The 23,406-nt window shown below is 36.6% G+C and overlaps 2 protein-coding genes across 7 annotated transcripts; one reads left to right on the forward strand and one right to left on the reverse strand.

The window, feature by feature from the left end:
• The first annotated feature begins 5,309 nt into the window (after nt 1–5,309).
• On the forward strand, nt 5,310–14,715 carry myl9b (myosin, light chain 9b, regulatory). Its single transcript, XM_058778055.1, has 4 exons — nt 5,310–5,463; nt 9,594–9,795; nt 12,779–12,940; nt 13,925–14,715. Exons 2-4 carry the CDS (start codon nt 9,612–9,614, stop codon nt 14,098–14,100), a joined length of 522 nt encoding a protein of 173 aa, XP_058634038.1. The 5' UTR covers nt 5,310–5,463; nt 9,594–9,611; the 3' UTR covers nt 14,101–14,715.
• On the reverse strand, nt 14,256–22,843 carry LOC131541958 (homeobox protein TGIF2). Of its 6 annotated transcripts, none has more exons than XM_058778053.1 (3): nt 22,755–22,843; nt 20,173–20,435; nt 14,256–17,853 (listed from the first exon to the last, which is right to left on the reverse strand). In XM_058778053.1, the coding sequence occupies exons 2-3, from the start codon at nt 20,392–20,394 to the stop codon at nt 17,011–17,013; spliced, it is 1,065 nt and encodes a 354-aa protein (XP_058634036.1). In that variant the 5' UTR covers nt 20,395–20,435; nt 22,755–22,843; the 3' UTR covers nt 14,256–17,010. The 6 variants fall into 6 exon arrangements, with proteins under 6 accessions (XP_058634036.1, XP_058634033.1, XP_058634037.1 ...); XM_058778050.1 differs by having other exon boundaries at nt 22,532–22,831; XM_058778054.1 differs by lacking the exon at nt 22,755–22,843 and adding an exon at nt 22,066–22,389.
• Between the last annotated feature and the right edge of the window lie 563 nt (nt 22,844–23,406).

Below are 23,406 nucleotides of genomic sequence, written 5' to 3' on the forward strand. Positions count from 1 at the left end.
TGCACCTACTTATCTCTCTGACCTAATTTCTCCATATACTCCTTCTCGTCTACTTCGATCATCTGGAGGGGAACTTCTTTGTGTTCCAAGATCTCGCCTTTCATCTATGGGAGGGAGATCTTTCTCTGTTATGGCTCCTAAATTTTGGAATTCATTGCCCCTGTGTCTCCGGTCAATAACCACACTGCACGAATTTAAGTCCAAACTCAAAACGTATTTGTTCAACCAATACTATCGGTCCTATGTTTCCTCTTAAACTGTTATGGTTTAATGCTGTATCTGATTGTTTGCTGTATTTGATTATCTGTATTATTACGATGGTTTGCAACTGCAACCGCATGTCCTAGACGTGGCAAATGTCTACTGTCCATCTATGTATGTACTGATTGCTTATATGGTTTTGTCATTGTGAAGTGTCTTTGAGCTTGGGAAAGGCACTATACAAATTAAACGTATTATTATTATTATTATTATTATATTTGTAGTAATAGCCAAAAATACATTGTATGGGTCAAAATGATCCATTTTTCTTTTATGCCAAAAATCATTAGGATATTAAGTAAAGATCATGTTCCTTGAAGACATTTTGTAAATTTCTTACCGTAAATATATCAAAACTTAATTTTTGATTAGTAATATGCATTGCTAAGAACTTCATTTGGACAACTTTAAAGGCGATTTTCTCAATATTTAGATTTTTTTGCACCCTCAGATTCCAGATTTTCAAATAGTTGTATGTCAGCCAAATATTGTCCGATCATAACAAACATTTATTCAGCTATCAGATGATGTATAAATCTCAATTTCGAAAAATTGGCACTTAAAACTGGTTTTGTGGTCCAGGGTCACAAATAATTATAATAATTAACACCTTGTGCCACAAACACATTATAACCCTGTAAATGTGAAATAAATGACATATGAAATAAAAGTCAGACAAAAATCTAAATTTAAAGACAAAAGTTTGCATAAGTGTTTTTGTTGAGTATTATATATTTTATACGTCAGGCTTTTATGGCTCAAATAGTCTGATATAGTGAAAATATGGAAGAAAAGAAAAAAACTTATATATAATGATAGAAATATCAGTCGTCGCTCAATATCAGCAATAATATGTCTCAGTAAGAGGATATTTTTTGAATGCTTAGTTTGTTGATCAAATCATATAACGCGATGCAATACACTGATTGAGGGATGAACAAATAAACGTTCCTGATGATCATATTTTTTATATTTATATTTTTTCTAAAAAAATCATCAAGCAACCCAAAGTTTCTTGAGTCCAGTACGTGTTCATCTCGAAATACTACTAAAAGTTATTCTTACGTTTACTTGATAAAAATTTGACGGCAAAAAGACACGTAAAGCACAAGCAGAAGGAGGACTTTTGAACAATTAAACTAAAAGACCTTTTACTTGCTAAAAAAAAGTCTAAAATATAAATTAGACGCCAGAAGGCACAGAGTAGATTGCGTGTGGCATGTTTAGCAGCAAAGTTTTGATCATGCTGATGATGATTTAGAGGCCTTTGTGTATCAAATACGATACAGTAGGCTTTACAGGGTTAAAAAGTGCACTATCATTTCTCAAACAGAGGAAACTCTCCTGCTCTGATGATCCACGATGAGCACCTACCCAGAGTGACAGATGACGATGATGAAGTCCTTTAAAACCTGGAAGACTCCGCCCTTCAGCTGCCATCGAGGCGTAAAAACCTCCTTCATCCTAGAGCTGAGTTAACTATCTGGACTAACTAAACTATCCACATCCAGAGCCTATTTTACTTTCATTCAAGCCCTTATTCTGTGTCTCTCTGTGATGGTTGAGTGCGAAATGAACAAAGAAGGTGATACTGGTGATTTTGAGAGAGACCCAGTACATTCAACTGTTATCTCTCTCTGTCTTTCTCTCTCTCTCTCTCTCTCACACACACATCTACACAACATCTGTAACACATCACACGTCTAAAATCACACACACACTGTGATCTGACTGCACACACAGCATTAAAAACTATTATTCCAACATTAAACCAGCTAAACATGAAAACAACACACACACACACAGCATGAAAGCCGTGCCAGCAGGCTCAGCCGTTCTTTTCATCTGCTATTGTGTGTGTTTGAGAGAGAGAGAGAGAGAGACAGCGAGAGAACGAAACCAGCTGTCCAATTCTGTTGGACGGTGCTCTAAATTCACGTCGATGAAGCTTCTGTTCAACATCACATTAATCTTGACGATGACTCAACTCAACACTGATGTCAACGCTGACCATCACACACGAGTAAGTGAGCAAGATCGCAGCACAGTAACTCTGTCAATCATCTTCATGACCTTAATGACCTCTAAACAAGCCAGAATTCATTAACATACCTGAAAATCTGTGTCTTTTCAGCATGTTTACAACTAGTGATTTCTATCTGTGTTTAAAACTATTTTTAATTAAGCATAACGTAAGTACAGTGTGTCAAATTGTTTGACTAATACTGAAAATACACTACCGTTCAATAGATTTTTTTTGTGTTTGGATGAAGTCTCTTTTGCTCAACAAGGCTGCATTTATTTGATCAAAAACAGTAAAATTCGGAAATATTATTACAATTTAAAATGTGTTTTCTATGTGAATATATTGTGAAATGAATTTTCAGCATCATTACTCCAGTCTTCAGTGTCACATGATCCTTCAGAAATCATTCTAATATGCTGATTTGCTCTCAAAAAAAAAAAAACCTGACTATTATCAATGTTGAAAACAGTTGTGCTGCACAATATTTTTGTGGAAACCACGATAGACTTTTTTCCCCCAAGATTCTTTGATAAATAGAAAATTCAAAGCAGAAGCATTTATTTTGAAATTATATTATAATAAACATTCTTTTTAATATCTAAAATCAACTTCTAAAATAATAGACAGGGGCTACTCGGTAAAACAAAGCAGAAATGACTGCACTCTGAGTCAATGAATAACATAAACTACACCTCGTTTTTTACAAACCTTAGGGAATTTGAGCTCATGTTTTCGTCCCTAAGAATAAAAACATGAGAAAAAAAAAACTGTTTAAGCCCATTTTAAATGTTTAACAGAGGAAACTCTGCTGATTTAATAAAAATCAACTGAACAGTAAAAATAACTTAAATCAATGACTTCCAGAGTAAAAAGACCATTAATGCAAATGTGTTGTTTTGTCCGACTACGTGTCCACTGTCAAGCATCAAAGTCATACAATTTACAAACAGTATGAACAGTTTGCCTACAAAACCCTCTTTTTTTAAGGGTTTGTTTAAACATAAATCGATTTATTCGTTTTATGTTTTTATATTATAAACACTAAAGCAACAACAATCCAGAGACTCAAGAATGATGCAGTTACACTCTTCAGTGAACAAAAACACAACGCAGCTCTTTACAAACACTAAACACTCGTTTCAGCTGAAAAAAAACTGATAAACAAACACATTTAACCATAAAAAGGTGAAATGATGAAGTTAATGCGACTGCTCTTACCTCGAACACAACAGCGATTCATTAAAAACTTCCTGAGCGCTCACGCCCACGTCAGCACGTCAATCATATGACAACCAATGACAAGCTGGGACTCGCTTCAGGACACGCCCTCTTTCCGTGTGGCTCTGTTGACGTGTGCGTTTGCGTTCAGTTCCTCAAGTTTCAGTAAAACACCGATAGAGGGAGACTGTGTAGTGTTTATTTATTGTTTTCTCTCTTTTTTTGCATTTATTTGTTTGTTATTTAATAATTAATAATAATATTTCTTAAATAAATAAATAAATAAAATCCAGCACGTACTAAATAATCAATCTTTAAATAAATAACCCATATTATATATATATATATTTATATAGAAAATACTAATCTGTCACACATTATTTCTGCATGATATCTGCTGAATTGCATATTGTTCTGGAATAATATATGGAAACATACTAGCAATTACTTTTAATTTTAAATGATTTGGCAAAACACTTTATGCCAATCAAATCATGACCTTGCAGCGACTGTGTATTTATCACTGTGAATGTTAACGATGTGCATTCTAGCATATGTGTTATTCAAGCATTAAATAAAATAATAATAATAATAATAAAATAATAATAAACACTTTAAAAAATAAAATTGTGCTTATGTTCAGTTATCATAATTTTTAGTGTTTAGACACTGTGTAAAGAGACCCTTTGGAAACGGTAAACAATTCCAGCTTTAATGATGGATAGAGGCCTATTCCAAGAACAGTAATATAATAACCTCCATAACAATAATAATAACTCTCTCTCTTGTTTGGTTCCTGGCTCATGTCACACTTAATGGCCATGGAAGACAATAACTAAAGTGCTCACAAAAGTGAGAGTTATTTAACATCAACAGAGTTATCTAATAATGTAGGAGGAAACTTGATATCTGTTATGAAGATTAATGGAGTTTCAGTAGCTTTTTTAAAGATAACTCTCTATCCAAGATATACTAAACCAGGGTTTATTAAACTAGGAATAGGGGAAAGCTTTGGAGTAAAAAAGCTGTGTAAATAAATAAATAAATATTTGATAAAACTAACAAAAAATAAAATAAGAAATAATAATAATAAAAATCCTATTATAAAATAATATTTTAATTTTATAATAACATAATCTGGGTCTTTACACATAAAAAGATTTTACTTAAATTTTAGGATGGGGTCCCTCATGTTTAGGGGATTACATTTACATTTATGCATTTAGCAGACATTTTTTTTATCAGTATGTGGGATCATAGGGGTCCATGGAATATATAAGATTGAAAACCCATGTGCTGCTAAATTACACTCTTAGAAATAAAGGTGCTTCACGATGCCATAGAAGAACCTTTTTTGTCTAAATGGTTCCATAAAAAACCTTTAACATCTGAAGAACCTTTCTGTTTCACAAAAGGTCGTTTGTGGCGACAGAAGGTTCTTCAGATTATAAAAAGGTAAGAAAGAGATGATTCTTTAAAGAACCTTTGACTGAATGGTTCTTTGTGGAACCAAAATGGTTCTTCTATGGCATCGCTGTGAAGAAGCACCTTTATTTTCAAGAGTGTATGCTGAGGAAACTCTTCTGTGGTTTTGTGGAATGAACACAAACCCATCCATGCATCCCTCACAGATGTGAGGCCAGTTTTCTCTAAATAAGGCAGCTTATCTCTTTTCCTGTCATTTCATGTTGATTCCTCTGAGTATCTCACTCTCTGTGTGTCATACACAGACACAGGCTCAACATTCCTTGCCCTTATATGGCTAAATCCCTGCTGTGGGCGGGCTCTGTTTGGGAGAACGGAGACCTCTGATTGGCCGAAAGTAACATGGGAGGGATGCATTTCTCAAGCTGATGCTCTGGAGAAACTTTTGTGTCCCGAAAGTGTAGCAGACAGTCTTACTTTCCAGCACAGAGACACAGTCCAGTGGACAGCACAATCCATCAGCTGCAGCAGAGGTGAGTTATGATGTCTCCTTGTGCTCTGGTTTGGTTTTATGTGCTATAAAGTCTTATAAAGGTTTTCCACAGAAGCTTTGTATGAATATGGGACACTGAGGAAAGATCTGGATGGAGCTGGTGACGTATGTTCCACTTATGGAGCTAAAACTGATCCTGGATCATCGCTCATAATGCCGAGCAAAGGATCTGATGGACATTTTAGGGCTTTTAGTTTTTTCTTTGTTTTTAGTGCGGTTCAATGCATGTCTGTAATAGGAGTGTGTCCTCCTGAGTTAGGGATACAAAGCATGAAAGAAACTATTTTGCTTTGTTTTTCTTTGCGTGTAGTTTGGCCTTAACTGCTTCATCTGGAAAAGAGCACTTGGCTGTTTTGTGTGCGGTTGAGGTCAAAAGTCAGGAGGTGAGACCCGTGACGTAACCACTGGCTGGAGAACACAACCTAAAACAGTAGAAGCAACTCATTAACAGAAGTCAAGAGAGCGACTGTAGGGAGAGAGTGATTTTGTTTTAGCTTTTTCATTCAGAGGAGGTGAAACTTTACTGTCGTTAAGCATCACTGCAGTTTTAGCAAAATGACTGGATAGTTTGTTAATGTCTCTCTGAAAAGAGTCATTGAGGAATTCTGTGTGTTTGCCAAACCAATTTCAGAGGCAACGAACAAATGTGGGAGAATGTGACCATGTTTGGTCATTAAAGGTTGTTCATAAGTGCTAAAGTTTGAGTGCATTAGGATGTCCACTTAAAGTTCATTTTCATATTTTAACCACAATTTTGCAATGTTGGTTTGCGTTACTTAAAAAGGACCAATTAAAACAGCAGAATTCATCAAATCCATAGATAATACTTACTGATGATGTCTGTGCTCCGGTTTTACCACCATAATGATGTCATTTCCTGTAAACAAGAACAGGAAAACAGGATAGAAAGTAACATTGAGGACAAAGAAATACAAATGTGTATCAACAAACCCAAGTTTAACCCAATTTATCGAAATAAATTTCAAGAATATTGTTTTATTTTTAACAAAAAATAAATAAAGTATCAACAATTGAAATGATATTTAAACATGTTTAAGCCAATGCATCCAAATAAACGTCAAATATTGTAGTTTGCACGGAAGTTTAAAATGGATCAACTATTAAAACATTATTTAAACCCAAGTTATATTAATATATTGTTTTATTGTTATTATGACACACATAAATGAGTGCATGGAAATGTCCTTCAGGATGATGAGCGTCTGATGTCCTTCAGGCGGTCGGTCCGTCTGTTTCTAAATTTGTGCATTTAATCCTGTGATGGAGCTGGACATTGTGATCTGGTGATGTGGTCAAACACACACATGCACACACACAGCCTGAAAATAAGCAGTTAGTTAATCAGTTATATAAATACTGGTCCTGCTTCATACTCATGAAACACACAGCACAGGAATAATGCAGTCAGAGAGTTTAAAACACAGCATTATACACCAAAATGAGGAAGCAATTGTAGGATATGCATACGATTTTATCCATATTCATAATAGACAGTTTAGTGCTGCATAGGGTATGAAGATATGAAGACACTGAGCAGGACGTTTGCATACAGACAAGGAAGGCTATAGAAGGAATAAACGGATCATTCCACAGCATTTGCTTACTTTATTGAGCAGATATTGAGAAACTATGAATACAAGAGCAATAAAAACACAGATATGAAAATGACTGTCATAGCTGACTGCGGTCATCTAGAGAGACTGAATAACATTAATTACACATTCATAATGAATGATGTATTCATAAATGTTTAATGTGTTTTGAAACAGATGGTTGTGAAATGTGTTGTTCACATTGGACTCAGAAACAGAAACCGTCTGTAACATCATCTCTGATGCTCATGGCTTTACTGGCCTTCGGTGAGCCTGATCTGTTTACAGATATAAAATGTTTTCTAGATCAAAGCTGACTAATATATCCTTAAATCGAAAAGAGCGACTGCTAACTAAATTCTTAGTCGTAAGAGGCACATCTTAAAGTGACTTTCGGTCTGTCTATAAATCCTTGTAATCAAAACCTCACTACAGTCCTGCTCTCTAACGCCGGCTGTCTAGTGCTGCTTATGTGAGCTTCTCTGAGAGCTAGATATAGACTGTGAGTCTGAGCAGCTGGACCAGTGTTATTACAGGTTTGATTCATATTTTGAATATTTTCATTTTAATTTTAGCCAAGGTTTTAGTAATTTTGTTGTTTTGTCCATTAATTAATTAATTAATTATTATTTATTTTTGGAGAGCTGGACATATAAATATATCTTATGTCTATAATACTATATATTATAGGATACTATAAGTCTGTGCATTTGGACAAGTGTTATTATAGCTTTTATTAATGTTTTGAAGTTTTTATTTTAATATTTTGTTTTCATTTTCATTTTAAAGTTTTAGTAATTTTGTTGTTTTTGCCTTTTTTTGTCTACCTTTTATTAATTTTTATACATCAAGTTAACCTAAATGAAAATAAGAAAAGTTGCCTTGGTAGCTAGCTTTTACAATTATTTCAGTTAAAGATTATTTTATTAACAAAGTTTTTTGTAGTTTTAGTTTCTGAACTCTGTCAGTGGTTATTATGCATGATCACACTGAACTAATGATTTATTTAATGATTTTTTTTTTTTTACTATACTGAATCTGTAAGAATCTGTGGTTCACTGATTTAACATGAATGCATTTTTACAGATGAATAATGCTGACTCCATACAACTGGACAGTCATATATCAGACCCATGGTTTCCTGTAATGACATTTGTTGGTTGACGCCCAAATAAAGTCATTCATGTAGAAGCACAGAGACACAAAGAAAGAAAGTTAGGTTGAAGCTGATGGTTTATATACTCCATCTAGTAACAACACAATGCACATGACAATAAAAACTACACAAGTTCTGAAAGAACCAAAACTAAATGTGTCCTGCATGACAATGTGTGTACAGTACACACACACACACACACACACACACACATTAATAGCCGAGGAATCTTCCAGTCGGACAGATGTGGGAGGAATGTGACAGTGTTTTTAGGATGTCACCCCACAAGATCTAGTCATCTTCCATGAGGACATCAAGCTCATTTTCATATTTGAAGCATATCTTCAAATGTTGATTTGTGGGACTAAGTGTCTTTAACTACTAAGTACTTACATTTAAATTAATAATTTGATACAATGCACTTCTTATGTGCATACATGTTTTACATTGCACTTACATTTGAAAATACCGTCTTAATTACCTCTATAATTACACTTTTGACCCTCCCTTTACCCCTTAAACATAACCATAGCACCAAACCTGCCCCGAATAGCAGCAAAAGTGTTTTTCAGTTCAACATGAACACAATAGGTACATATAGAAACAATTAATTCTTTTATTATTATTTAAATACATATTAACACCTAAAATAAAGTGGGACCGATTTGTGTGTTTTAATCAAACAGGTTGAACCTGCACACACACACACAAAAAAAAACATTATCCACTGAGGACAGTTTTCTTAATTAAAAAACTTATAGAACAACATCCCAACTAACAAAAATATGTTCTATGAACGGTTCACTAATATTTCCATTAAGTTATGAAAATGTTAATTCTGAATGTTTCACAAACATTCAAAATGTTTTCCAAAAAATTCATATATTAAGGGAATATCCCATTTGATCATTTATTTTTATGATTATGAGAACGATACTATTTAATAATCTCTTGAACATTCTGAAACAAATAGTAACATTTAAAAAAAACAACCACCTGAAAGAAAAACTAATTCCATAAATGTTTTACTGTTAATGTTTTGAGAACATCATTAAGGATCGGGTAACTCTGAATAATTACCCTGCATCACAAGACAAGTAAAAGGCTTAAAAGAATCACAAGGGTGTATTACTGATGGATTTTAAAACTTGAACATATGTTAAACACAAACCTTTTTTCAGGCAAAAAATGTGAACTCCTTTCAAGGTTTTGGCCTACAAAAATACACCATCCCCAATCTTAATCCTGGATTTTGCCATTTTCTTCAAGTTTTCTTGACCAAACACATCTACTGTGGACCCTGTAATTGCAGAAGCATTAATGAACATCTACTCTTTCCAGACCTGAAACACCGCCATCATGTCCAGCAAGCGAGCAAAGGGAAAGACCACTAAGAAGAGGCCACAGAGAGCCACTTCAAACGTGTTTGCCATGTTTGACCAGTCACAGATCCAGGAGTTCAAGGAGGCCTTCAACATGATCGACCAGAACCGAGACGGATTCATCGATAAAGAGGATCTCCATGACATGCTGGCCTCTTTGGGTGAGTCTGACGGAGAGGAACTGACATTATGGCAAGCATCTAATGACTTTGTTGAACTTAATCTGCTCTCTCCTCCTGGTTTCGGTATTTTGACTAAGCCCCGAATCGGAGGAAGGGGTGGGGGCTTGGCAGTGGTCTATCGCCAGAGTCTTCATATTGAGCTGTCTCCTTTCCACGAGGTGACATCGTTTGAATATTTGGCATTTAAAATCACTGGTCACACTTCACTGCTCATAATACTGGTGTATCGTCCTCCTAAAACGAACATACAATTTCTATCCGATTTGTGTGAATTGCTGACAATTGCTTCTGCCCAATCTACAGCTATGCTATTGCTAGGGGATTTCAATATTCATGTTGATACTGATACTGTTCATGCCCTTGAATTCATGTCTGTCCTTGATTGTTTTAATCTGCAGCAACATATTGATTTTCCAACTCATGTACATGACCACACACTGGACTTCAGGTATTGACATTATTGCCTCTAAAGGCTCTGACATAGGTATCTCTGATCATAAACTGATTGAATTTTCTTGTGATTTGTATATTCCAAAATCTGTTGCTAAATCTTTCGATTGTTTATCGTGCTTGGAAGTTGGTTGATCCTCTGTCATTCTCTGCTGCACTTAGTGATTACCCCCTTTCTGGTTGCTATAGTCTTTCCAGTGCTGAAGACATTGTTAATCTCTATGATGAAAGTATTTCTACTATTTTGAATCATTTTGCACCCTTAAAATTTAGACAGGTCCCTTCCTCGCGTTGCTTCCCTTGGTTCAATACTGAGCTTAGGGCAATAAAAACCAAAGGCCGCCGGCTAGAAAGGCTTTATAAGAAAACTGGCCTGGTTGTTCACTCCTTGGCTTATACTGAACACATTAAGCAGTACAGGAATGCTCTTAATGCAGCCCGTTCATCTTATTTCTCCACTTTTATTAATAACAGGCCTAGAACATTATTTACTTCAATTAAAAAGTTAATTCAGCTTCCTTCACGGTCTCTAGAGAGCTCTGATCAAATGTGTGACGCTTTTCTGAATTTTTTTCAGAGTAAAACATCTTATACCTGTCTACACCCTACCTCTGCTCCCACTACTGAACTTCTCTCTTCAAGCCACGCTCATAGTCTCCCTAGTTTTGACTCTATCGCCCCCACAGTGGTTGATGAGATGATCAGGCTGTCTAACTCCTCTACTAGTCTTCTTGATCCTGCACCTACACTCTTACTGAAGAATTGCTTGCCTACCCTGTCAATACCCATCACTCATTTCATTAATACGTCAATGTCATCCGGAACTGTATCTTCCAAGCTTAAAATTGCTGCTGTCACTCCAGTTCTTAAAAAGCATGGTCTCGAACCATCTTCCCTAAGTAGCTATAGGCCTATTTCTAACTTATTCTTTCTCTCTAAGATATTAGAAAAAGTTGTTGCCTCCCAGTTACATACCTTCTTAACTGAACACAACCTCTATGAGCACTTCCAGTCTGGTTTTCGCCCATTACACAGTACGGAAACAGCCCTGGTTAAGGTTATCAATGATCTTCTTTTAGCTTCTGATTCTGGTGCTCTTAGCACTCTCCTTCTATTAGACCTCAGCTCAGCTTTTGACACCGTTTGTCATGAGATACTCCTTTCACGACTTTCAGCAATTGGAATTACTGGCACAGCCCTTGATTGGTTTTCCTCCTATTTGACTGGGAGGCAACAATTTGTTATATACCAGAATCACAGATCATCTACCAAATTCATCAGCTCTGGTGTACCTCAGGGTTCTGTTTTGGGCCCTCTCCTCTTCACCATTTATATGCTACCAATTGGACAAATAATTAAGCACTATGGGTTTAACTTCCACTGCTACGCATATGACATTCAGATTTATTTTAGCACACCTTCCACTTCAGTGTTTCCTCTGCCTTCATTAACAAATTGCATCAAGTAACTCAAGCTTTGGCTAGAGGCAAATTACCTTAGATTTAACTCTGATAAAACTGAGATAATTCTGATTGGCTCTTAAGCTGTTGTATCTAAGCATTCTAGTCAACTGCTGGATCTGGATGGTGATCTGATTATGCCCTCCACTAAAGTTTGCAATCTTGGTGTTCTCATTGATTCTACTCTTTCATTCAACGATCATATTGTTAAAGTGGTTAAGACAGCTTTTTTCCATCTACGTAATATCTTGCGTATTCGATCCTCTCTCAGTCAGCAGGATGTTGAAACTGTTATACATGCCTTTGCTACATCCCAATTAGATTATTGTAATTCACTTCTTTGTGGCGTCTCAGCTAATAATATCAAACGACTACAATATGTTCAAAACTCTGCTGCTCGCTTGATTACTCACACAAGAAAGAACGATCACATTACCCCTATCCTTTATCATCTTCATTGGCTCCCGGTTTCCTTGCGTATTAACTTCAAGATACTAATTCTCACTTATAAAGCCCACCATAACATTGCTCCTTCTTATTTATCTGATTTACTTCTGCCATATGTACCTGCCCGTTCATTATGATCTTCTAGTGAGGGATTGTTAGTCACCCCTAAGTTTCGTCTGGTGACAATGGGAGCTAGGGCCTTCAGTGTTGTTGCTCCCAGATTGTGGAAAGCTCTTCCCCAAACCATCCGTCAGGCATCCTCCCTTCTCTCCTTTAAAAACCTCTTAAAAACCCATTTTTTTTTCTGACCATTACTCTTCAAGTCATTGACTGTGAACTGTACCCTGTTATGGATGTTTATCTTCATTCTTTCTGTATGTAATCTAATCTTGTAAGTGGTTTCTGTATATTACTCTTAGCTTTTTTTTTTTTTTTAATTGATGTCTACTGTCTCTGTTCCTTAAGCCTGATTTGTAAAGTGACCTTGAGTGCTAGAAAGGCGCTATATAAATAAAAATTATTATTATTACTATTATAATAGTCTTCTATATCAAATATTGACCTTTGCTTCGGTGTGTGTGTGTGTGTGTGTTACCTGTGCTCAGGGAAGAACCCGTCTGATGATTACCTGGAGGGGATGATGAGTGAAGCTCCAGGGCCCATCAACTTCACCATGTTCCTCACCATGTTTGGAGAACGGCTCAACGGAACCGACCCCGAGGATGTCATCAGGAATGCTTTCGCATGCTTCGACGAGGAAGGATCCGGTAAAACAAAAACTGCCTTAATATCAAGAGTCTGACCATCACAGAAAGTAGTATAAAGGCCCAAACCTGCAAAAGTAAAAATAAATAAATACATGTAATAATAGAAAAATAAATAAAGGAATGTATGATTTTATAAAGCAAGTACTATTTATTGTTTGTTTGTTTTAATTTTAATTGATTTTTGCTTTTCCATTCATTTATTTTCTGTATTTAATTTGAACTTTCTTTTTCATATTTATTTGTGTGTTAATTTTCAATAGTTATTTTTTCCACATGCATTTATTTCCATATTTATTAATACATGAATTTATTTTTAATTTCTGCTGTTTTGTTCCGTAATAGAGGGGTGACATCTAGGAAAATTTTATTTGATAAATAAATATAAAAAGAACGCATAAATACATATAAAAATGTAAAAAGTTACAATAATAACAAATATAAATTCAGGACTAATAAGAAACAAAAATTTACATATTAATTACATATTCTAGATGCTTATAGCTCTTAAAAATAAAGGTTCTTTATTGGCATCAATGGTTCCACAAAGAACCTTTACCATCCATGGAATCTTTTCATTCCACAAAAGGTTCTTTAGATTATTAAAATGTTCTGGTTCTTTTAAGAACTGTTCACTAAAAGGTTCTTTGGGAAACCAAAACTGGTTTTTCTATGGCATCACTGTGAATGTGTATAGTAGTTCACCTTCAGTTGCTGGTCCCCATTGACTTCCACAGTATGGAAAAACACACTATGCAAGTTAATGGGGACCAAATGAAGGTGAACTATCCCTTTAAGCTACTTCAATGCTATATATAGCTTATAAACTAGAATTTTATTCAGCAAAGAAAAGATATGGAAAAGATTCTCTCAAACTGCAGAAATTATGCCCCGATATTCAGAGGCAGTTCACATCTCATACCTGCTTGATCTACATATTAAACAAATGAACTGCTCTAGCTGTGCGTTTGATTCTCATCTGCACAGGTTTCATTCATGAAGACCACCTGCGAGAGCTGCTGACCACCATGGGAGATCGTTTCACAGATGAAGAGGTGGACGAGCTCTTCAGAGAGGCTCCCATTGACAAAAAGGGCAACTTCAACTACGGCGAATTCACCCGGATTCTCAAACACGGGGCCAAAGACAAAGACGACATGTAGACGATCAGAGAGCACCAGCCGCAGCTGCACAGCACATTACAGACACATCACCATCTAGAAGTCAAGAAAATCACATTTCATGGCATAAATATTCCATGATCTGTAGAAGTATTTTTTTCTCTAAATGCATTCGATACAACCAGATTGCATTACTAACAATCTGTGCAATGTGTATTTTGTGTTTTTTTTTTATGGGGGACTACAGTATGTTTGAGTAGATTAAAGCAATGTACTCTGCAGCTGCGGCTGGACGTCTTTGAGTTCGGAATCTGTGCAGAAATAAAACTATTACATTAGAGATGCCATAAACCTGTAGAAAAAGTTATTTTTACATGTGTATTTAAAAGGATTATCCGTATCTCCCCCTCACAGAGCAATATTATCAGATATCAAAAACATTATGGGTATTTTGAAGTCATTATAGCCATTTTTCAGACACAGACTTTGGGATATGTTGATTTTTTGGTGGTACTGCTACTTGTATTTTCCCATCAAACCCTGTGAATATCTGGCTTATAAAATGTGTATTTACATGTGGCAGCTCTCAGACATGAAGTCATCCATCATATGAACATGACGCATTTTATACTGAAATAAAGATGGCCTCAAACTACAGTGAATTCTCAAAATCATTTCTGTGCATGCATAAATCAACAGTACTCATTTCTGGACATTTGCTCTGTAAAATAACGCAATTTCCATTACTCCACAACATTACTACAAATCTATGAAAAACGAAGCTTTATTTCTCTGTAATGCTTGTACAAAAGGACATCAAATAAAATCTTAAGGCAGATATTGCACAGACTAGTCCAAAGGTTTTCTAAGGAAGCAGGTAAGGCACAAATGCCAGTTTTACTGTCCTCAGTTATACATACACACACACACACGATCATTAAACAAAATCCATGTATTTGGTCGTACAGGAGAGCGCTACACATATTTGATGTATATACACACACACACACACACACACATTAAAAGCAGGTCTATGCCAGACAAAAACCTGAATGATATTTACATGTTTCACATTGTCATCTAAAAGACCCTTTTTGCAACAAGAACATCATTAATACAGTTCCAGGAATATTAATATTGGTCGTTCTGAAGAGGTGAAAAAAATAGAGTATATTATATGAAAAATATAGAGTTACTTCCAGTACCTATCACTGTTACAGTAACTAACCGAACGATCACAGTGGTTTTGAAGTGTTAGTTAATTAGATCTGTAATACAGTTTGTGATGCTACAATACGACTCATAATCAGCTCAAACACGGCTTTAAAAAAAGAAAGAAGCACCTTATAGAATTTAATTAAAAACTCCCTTTGTGATGTCAAAGGAGGAAATTAAAATGACTCAAACCCAAGAAGGAAAGGTCGAATGAAAACAAACCTGAGATGTACTGAAAAACAACAAGAAACATGTACAGTACTACAGAACGTGACCTCTGACCTTTGCACTGACCTCAATGAGAACTTACCAAGCAAACTAATCAGAATTATGGCATGTTTGTGAGAAAATAAATTGAAATAACGTGAACCACTTTATAAAAATACTAAAAGGTTAAAAACATTAGACAAATCTGACATGTTCTCAGTTTCATGGAAACTACAAGCATAAAAATCATAATGCATCTAGGATCTCTAGTGTCCAAAAAGAGAAAGAGACTGAGGGAATAGCTCGTGAAATCACTGGAAATTATTTTTTGTTTCTAAATAATATTTGTTAGTTCTCTAGATACATTCACAGATTAGGAGAGAGAAAGAAGCACTTCAGTTCATCTCAGAGAGCTACAAACAGACTTTAAATTCATCTTGGAAATGCACGAAACTCCTTTAGTGTCAAAAAACACTTTCAGTCTTCCCAATAAATTTGCTCATACTCACTAACACATTCATATGATGTCTCCCTCTACATTGAGATATGTAAAACAATTATTAATGCTGATCATTTACTTATGCTGAACAATAATCATTTCAGCAAAAATAAAGCTACAGCCCTACGATCACGTTACATGAGAAGTGAAGAAAATCAATGCCGGCTCTGTCTTTGAGACGACCTCCCTCCCGCATCTCAGACAGACACGAGACGTGAGAGATGATCTCCGCAGTACGATCAATTCCTGACAGACGCACATCACGGCACACGAGAGAGCGCTCGGACCTTATTCTGAGACCGGACATAACATAAATTGAAATTAGACTATAAAGTGCAGGAAAAATGACAAATTACAGACACTATTGGGAAAGGCTTTCAAAGCTGAGATTGTAGAAGCAGAGGCTTCGTCTGCAGTGGCTTTCAGGGAAATTCGGAGCAAAGTATTAAATCCAAGAGATCATTTTTGGTTACTAATCTCTGATCATTTTTTAACAATGCATGCTGGTCTTTGCATTCACAGATCTCTAGTAAAGCATGCTATATGACACATTTACGTCGAACCCTAGAGGATATACTGATGCAAACAGGCAAGAGCAACTACATGTGGAGCTTCTTTATCGAAAACAACGCAAGGCCACTTCAATTACAAACGTTTAAATGAAAATCTCTTGGCTGTAAACCTGAGTTGCACAGGCTTGGAGTTTGCTGGTGTTCGCACATGGTAATATTGCATGGCCATGTGAAACGACCTCCACCTGGTCTCGAAGATCCCAGAGTCTGAAATGCTGGATTATTTTTCGTAGAGCATTTTATGCATGCCCATAAACTTCATGTAGCTAAAAAGGTAAAAGGTTTTGGTTCAAAACGTTTTTAAAATGTCTTAAAAATACATTGTGGTGTAGAGAAGCTTCACTCCTGAATCCCTTGAAGTGACATCCATGACAACGATTTGGGGAGGCAGGTTTACATCTGCTCAGAGTTTTCTAACAACATTAAGCAAACAAATGGAGTCTAAAGTGAGTTGGTCATTTAGTTAACCGCTTCCGTGACAGTATTATGCGTGTACGGTGAAACCCATGCGTGCGATACCACATTCGCAGGTGGACCGGGTTGTCGGACGCTCCACATCCCAGAAGACGCAAAGCTTGCAGATTCCGCATCGGAGACACCGGCCGAGCTTAGATTGACGGGGAGGCCTGGAAAAGCATGGCTCATGACAGGAACCGACACTGGTAATACTGCATTCTCCATCAAGCTCGGTGCAGCATCGGATTCGTCCCTTGAAGGCGTCTCTGAATTGCCATTCTGGACGAGCGCTCTTGAACTTTCGTTTGTAGGTCTGCTTGATTGCTGTTGCGTTGTTTGTTCTTTCTGCTGGCTGATTTCTTGCTCGGCCGCTCGCTGCAGAGCCGCGTCCACCAGGAGCTTCAGATCGCTGAAATCTTGAGGGCAAAGCTCCGGTGGGGTAGGTGGAGGCGTGTTGAACAGGACCCCAGTCGGGCTCACCGCTCCCAGGGTTGGGACAGAAGTGATGGATGTCAGGTGCTGGTCTCCAGTTAGACCTTCCCGTCTCAGCAGTCCTCGAGTGTCCAGCTGCATCAGAGCTTGAATGCCGTCTTGGTTTCCTGATGATGGCAAGCAACCAGCTCCGGTCAAAATTGCCGTCGCAGTGTTACCCAACAGCTTCAAGTCCAATGTGGGGGCGGGGCAGATGACAGAGGGGCGAGGCGAAGAGGCGGGGCATTCTGGGGAGGCAGATCTGTCTGGTTTGCTAGTGCGCCGTGACATTGTAAACTGAGTGGGGTCTTTGCCATCTTTCCTGAGCAGGTCCGGCAGGAGCCTCCGGCGGGCGTTTATGAACCAGTTACAGATCTACAAACAAGATTAAAGACTTTAGTTTTAGAAACTTAAAATGCCATGGGACTGATCACATTATATAAAGCTTACTCGCATACATACAGTATACTAGAGCCAATCTCAACTGCTTGATTGCTTGTATTGTCACAAAATGTTATCACGTAACATAAATTTTGTATACAAGTATGTCCAACTTGATCCACATGTATACTCATGTACGGTGATACATACTAAATTATATGCAATATAGCAAATTGCAAAAAAAACCTGCTTGATTGCTTGTATCATCGCAAAATGTAAACTATATAATCGCCCAGCACTAATCTGTTGAATGACATTACATACATTAACATGACGATTTTTTGTTAAGCTGCAAAACAATGTGTATTGTGGAAAGCACTATGCAAAGAAATTTAAACTTGACTAAATGCTTAAGTTTAGTTAGTATTTAACCCTGGGTTTCCAAAAATCACACGGATTTCATTTCTAGCCCAAAAATTACATCAGAACTAACTAGAAACAGACTATAAATATATTTTATTAATTCCCCAGATTTTTCCAGGGATGGAAAACCTACTTGAAATTTCCTGATATTTCCAAATGTTCCAGGATTTTGTTAGAGGAACAAAGAGAAAAAGCATTATCAAATGCTTTACAAATTTTAAAATTACATAAACTGATTTTACATTACATTACATTTACATTAAAAGAAAAGTGCAATTTAAAGGAGGTATTGCATTGGAGATAATTAATATTTCTTGATACAGGAACAAAAGAACAACAACAACAAAAGAACATGCATTTTTTGAATCCTAAAGTGGTGCCTCCTGTCGGCGCAGAAGTGAACTGCAGGCTGTTTCAGACAGACAGCTGGCTCTAATGGAGACCAGAGGAAATATGCAGCACAGGCCTCGCCGCCCGCATTCCTGCGCTCTGACAACACTGCAGCTCTCGGTCAAGGACAAAACACAGCGTAGACTGTGTGGGAAACTCTTAGTCTTTGAAGATTACAGCCAAATGTAAAAACGGATCAAAGATATTTAAAAAATATAATACTGAAAGAGAACATTGCTCAAACTGAATTTGATGATTAACAAGACTTTCGACTCTGGTCCACTTTGTAGCTTAATCTGGAAAAAACTGACATCTGACATTCATAACCAAATTAACAGGCCTATGTACTATATTCTGAAACCATAAAAAAGCTGCGAGGTACAGACCAAAATTTTATGTAAAAGTTTACATTAAAGTTTACATTTATGATACTTTTAAGGCAATTTTGCATTCTTTTGAGCTTGAAAGCTTCAGTTTCACTGTAATTGCATGGAAAATATTGTACTGATTTGAAATGAAGGACAATTTTCAAATTTAAGTCTAAATAATTTAAAATTTAGAAAACTTTTATGGTAATTTTGCCACCTTTTGACAGCTTGAAAAATTGAGTTTCATTACAATTGTGTGGAAAACTGTCGTATGAGTTTGAAACAACTTGGAGGCGAGTGAAGAACAATTTTTAAATTTAAGTCAAAATAAGATTAAAATGTATGATAATGTAGCATTTTGAGCTTAAAAACTAAAGTTTCATTGTAATTTCAGGGAAAATATTGCATGTTTGAAACTTTAAGGCAACTAAGTAACTTTTCTTCTTTTTTTAAATTCAGGTCTAAAGTCTTCAAAGTTTTACCTTTATTGTAATTGCATGGAAAATGGGTCATACGAGTTTGAAACATGGAGGGGAGTAAAGGACTATTTTCAAATTTAAGTCCAAATAAGATTAAAATATGACCATTTTGTCTTTAGAGCTGGAAAACGGCGTGTTTCAAACCAGTACAACATTTTCCATGCAATTATGATGAAGGCAAGTAAAAGAAAATGTTCAAATTTAAGTCTAACTAAGATTAAATTTGAAACTTCCATGGAAATGTTGTCTTTTGAGCTTGAAAACATCAGTTTCATTGTAATTGCATGGAAAATATTGCATGTTTGAAACTTGAAGGCAAGGAAATAAACTTTACACCTAATTTTTTTTAAAAAGTGTTAAGTTTGATACTTTTGTATCCAGACTTCAAAGTATTACCTTTATTGTAATTGCATGGTCATACGTGTCTTAAACAACACGGAGGGAGTAAAGGCCTATTTTTAAATTTAAGTCCAACTAAGATTAAATTTCATTCTCCCATGGTAATTTTGTCTTTAGAGCTTGAAACTTCAGTTTCATTGTAATTGCATGGAAAATATCACACTGCTTTGAAACATGAAGGCAAGTAAAGGACATTTTGTTCAAATTTAGGTCTAATGTTTAATGCAACATTGAACGATCCTGTTATGCCTCACCTGTGACACAGAGAGATGCGTCTGTCCAGACAGGCTCAGTTTCTCCTGCTCTGATGGGTAAGCGTTGAAGCGATGCTCGTACAGCCATTCTCTCAGAACCTGAACGGATTCTTTGGGGAGGTTTCCCCGGCGGCGGCGTTTGGTGGCAGACCCGCTTCTTCTGCCGCTGGTGGACAGGTTGAGAGGGTAACCGTCGTCTTCACAAGGGTCGCTGTCCGACATGGCAGAAAACTCAGTGTCTCCGTTCTGGTCCTCCTCAAAAGCTGAGATGAAGACGACAACAGAACTATTGGTCTCAAAACAGCATACATGACAGAGGAATGCAAGTGATTTAGGTTAGGTCACAAAAAAAGTTTAAAATGCCACAAATGTGTATACTATGCATGCATAACAACTAGAGGATCTTCTAAATTTGGAAAAATGTAGTATAAGCGAGCACACCGCATGCAACACTGTATCTTACAATGCAATGCTTCCATTTCATCAATGCAATTGAAAGAGAATCAGGTCTTATCTCACAACTGAATTGTCTCGGTCTGTCATTTAAAAGTGTCCCACAGATAAATCCGCTTGACTGCACCCCATTTACACATCAAAACACTATTGAGTCTGAACTGCTCCTCCATTCACACCTTCACCATTACAGTGTCTCCTCACCCCCATCCTGACGCTCACAAACCAGAGGGAAATTAAGCTTATCTAGTGTGCTATTGAGCTTCACAGGTGGTCCAATCAAGCATTTTAAATTTACAATGAACATTTTCATGAAAGTATTAACTGCTGATTAAGATAATCATTATCACCAGATAAAGCAGACAGTATAATTCATGCAGTTGATTCTGAATACGACCATTAACAATATGTAACCGTAACAGTCGCTGAGGGGAATATGCTTTTTCAACAGCCAATTCTAAAACATTTACCTTTGAGGATTTGATCACATACCTCTGAATCATATATTTATTACCACCAATTTGAATGATTGCATAACATTATTATTATTATTTTTTTTTTTACAAAAGTTGAGAAGTGCATCATTTCAAGGCCCTTAAACCCAAAACTAAAGTCAAGGCCTGTTTAGACAAGGCCAATAAACTCTGGACAAGCACCTTAACTACTAATGTTAAATTAAATTAAAGTAACAGTTATGACAATTGTTGTTAACAGCATTACAGGATCTCCTCCAAACTATGCAAGAACCTGCATTTTTGACTGGGATAATACTAAGTTTCCATCTTTTTATTAAAGCAACAACTACAGTGTTGGCCTAAATACTGCATTTCTGACAGAAACGGCAGTCGGAGTGGTTCTGGGAAAAGCATGCATTCGTTTTTGTGTGATAGCTAAACTCAGAGTGAATCAGACACACTTCAACAGCTCAGAGTTTCTTTCTCCTGCTGAAACCTGAAGCCTTAAAGAGCAGCTAAAAATGTGGGAGTTCCTGAAACCCACTTTAACAAAGCAGATTGTGTGTGTGTGTGTGTGTCCGTCCTCAGGACATTCATGCTCCAGTCTGCAACTGTATCATTTGTAGCAGTAAGCTAAAACTTGTGTGTTTCTTGAGGTAGTGGATGAATGATCCAGCACAGAGCTGCATTACAGATTATTACATAAAACGAAACGTTGACAAATGTAAAACTAATAAAAGTGGAATAAAATATTAAGAAAATCTTCCATTCTGAATTTCATGTGATTTTAGTTTTTTTCTCTCGATTAGCCAACACAACAGTTAGTTCAAGCACATGATAATCTAACAAAATCAGTGCAACAAAATGATTGAATGAAGTCCACATTCAAGACGTCACTTCCCCCTTTCTTATTTTAATTTTGCATGCTAATGGAAACCCATAAAAAGTGTATTTTTAGTTCCAAACAAACACGAGGGCCACGTACAAACAAATGATTGAGAAACCTCCACATCTTCAACGTCATTTACCGCAACTCTGATTATTAGAAAACGCTTACAATTCAAACAAAATACAAAAGCTACCAAACAAAAGTCTGTTTGCAGACGCGAATAAACAAACCGGACCGCAGACGCGCGAAAATAACCATTCCCCAAACAAACAAACGCGCGCTGACGTCATCAGATCACAATGATACAATGTAACGCGTGGAAGTCAATAAAGCCGCAAAGATTCGCTTTCTGACGCCGAAGGCCCTTCGCAAATGTGTCTGAACGCGTAAAAAGCAAACGCGTGGATCGGCTGCTTTGCGAAAGGCCAGAATCAGAAGCACATCTGCGTTTCACGCGTTCAGACTGAAAATCACGCCACGCTCCCTCACAGACGTGCAGACGGACAGCGCGCGATCCGACGCGAAACACGCGCAGCATCCCGCATCTCTCAGCGATTCTCACCTCTTTTGTTGGGCTTCATCCTGGATGCTGGAGAAAAAAAAAAAAAACTCAAAATGTTGGAAGTTGCTGGTGTGCAGACGCGGGTTCTCGTCAAACGGAGAGTGTGTTCCTCACACACACACACAAGCAGCTGCGCCGAGTCCGACCAGAGGAGAAGCTCCAGTAATCAGAGGATCTGCTCATTAGTGTTTCATGAGGGAAATGTTGACAAACATCCGTTTACCTGCAGCTCTGCTGCTCCAGCAAACTCTCTCTCTCTCTCTTTCTCTCCCTCCGTCCGTCCCTCAATGACAGGCTCTAGGTCCCTCCTCCACACTCCAGGGGCCAATAAGGGCCCCACATCTGTGTGTCATCACTCTTTCATTCAAAACTCACAATTCAAACACTTGTGAGAGTTTATTTTAAGAGCTACATTTTAGCAGATTTTTCATGTTTGGAAACTCCTTTCAATCTTCCAGACTTTTAAATAAGTCATCTAATTTTCTACAACACTAGAGTGACCTTTTCAAAATCGAATCACATTTAAACTTTCCTTTTAATTCAATATATATATATATATATATATATATATATATATATATATATATATATATATAATAACACATGCGTAACACATTATTGAAGGAGAAATTCATACAATATATAGGCCTATATATTGTATGAATTTCTCCTTCAGTAATGTGTTATGCATGTGCTATTCTAATAAATATTTTTAGAAGCTGCTTTTCTTTTAAAAATACATTTTGCTTGATTATCTTCTTACCACAATATTTATAAACATTAGACACTTTATATGCACATATTTATTGTTATTTTAATTGATTTCATTTTTGCAAATAGAAAGTGTTTCATAAAAATGATTATATTTGTCATAC

This window comes from Onychostoma macrolepis, chromosome 06, assembly GCF_012432095.1.
Source record: "Onychostoma macrolepis isolate SWU-2019 chromosome 06, ASM1243209v1, whole genome shotgun sequence".
NCBI lineage: Eukaryota > Metazoa > Chordata > Actinopteri > Cypriniformes > Cyprinidae > Onychostoma > Onychostoma macrolepis.

What these genes read in the sequence shown, in the direction of transcription:
- LOC131541958 (XM_058778049.1), bottom strand. Translation starts at nt 20,835, where the DNA reads ATGGGGGTGAGGAGACACTGTAATGGTGAAG. An exon ending in GAGACACTGTAATGGTGAAG is followed by an intron (nt 20,436 to 20,804) that starts GTGTGAATGGAG and finishes TCTTCATCTCAG; the next exon opens with CTTTTGAGGAGGACCAGAAC. An exon ending in CGCATCTCTCTGTGTCACAG is followed by an intron (nt 17,854 to 20,172) that starts GTGAGGCATAAC and finishes TCTTGTTTGTAG; the next exon opens with ATCTGTAACTGGTTCATAAA.
- myl9b (XM_058778055.1), top strand. Translation starts at nt 9,612, where the DNA reads ATGTCCAGCAAGCGAGCAAAGGGAAAGACCACTAAGAAGAGGCCACAG. An exon ending in TGACATGCTGGCCTCTTTGG is followed by an intron (nt 9,796 to 12,778) that starts GTGAGTCTGACG and finishes ACCTGTGCTCAG; the next exon opens with GGAAGAACCCGTCTGATGAT. An exon ending in CTTCGACGAGGAAGGATCCG is followed by an intron (nt 12,941 to 13,924) that starts GTAAAACAAAAA and finishes TCATCTGCACAG; the next exon opens with GTTTCATTCATGAAGACCAC.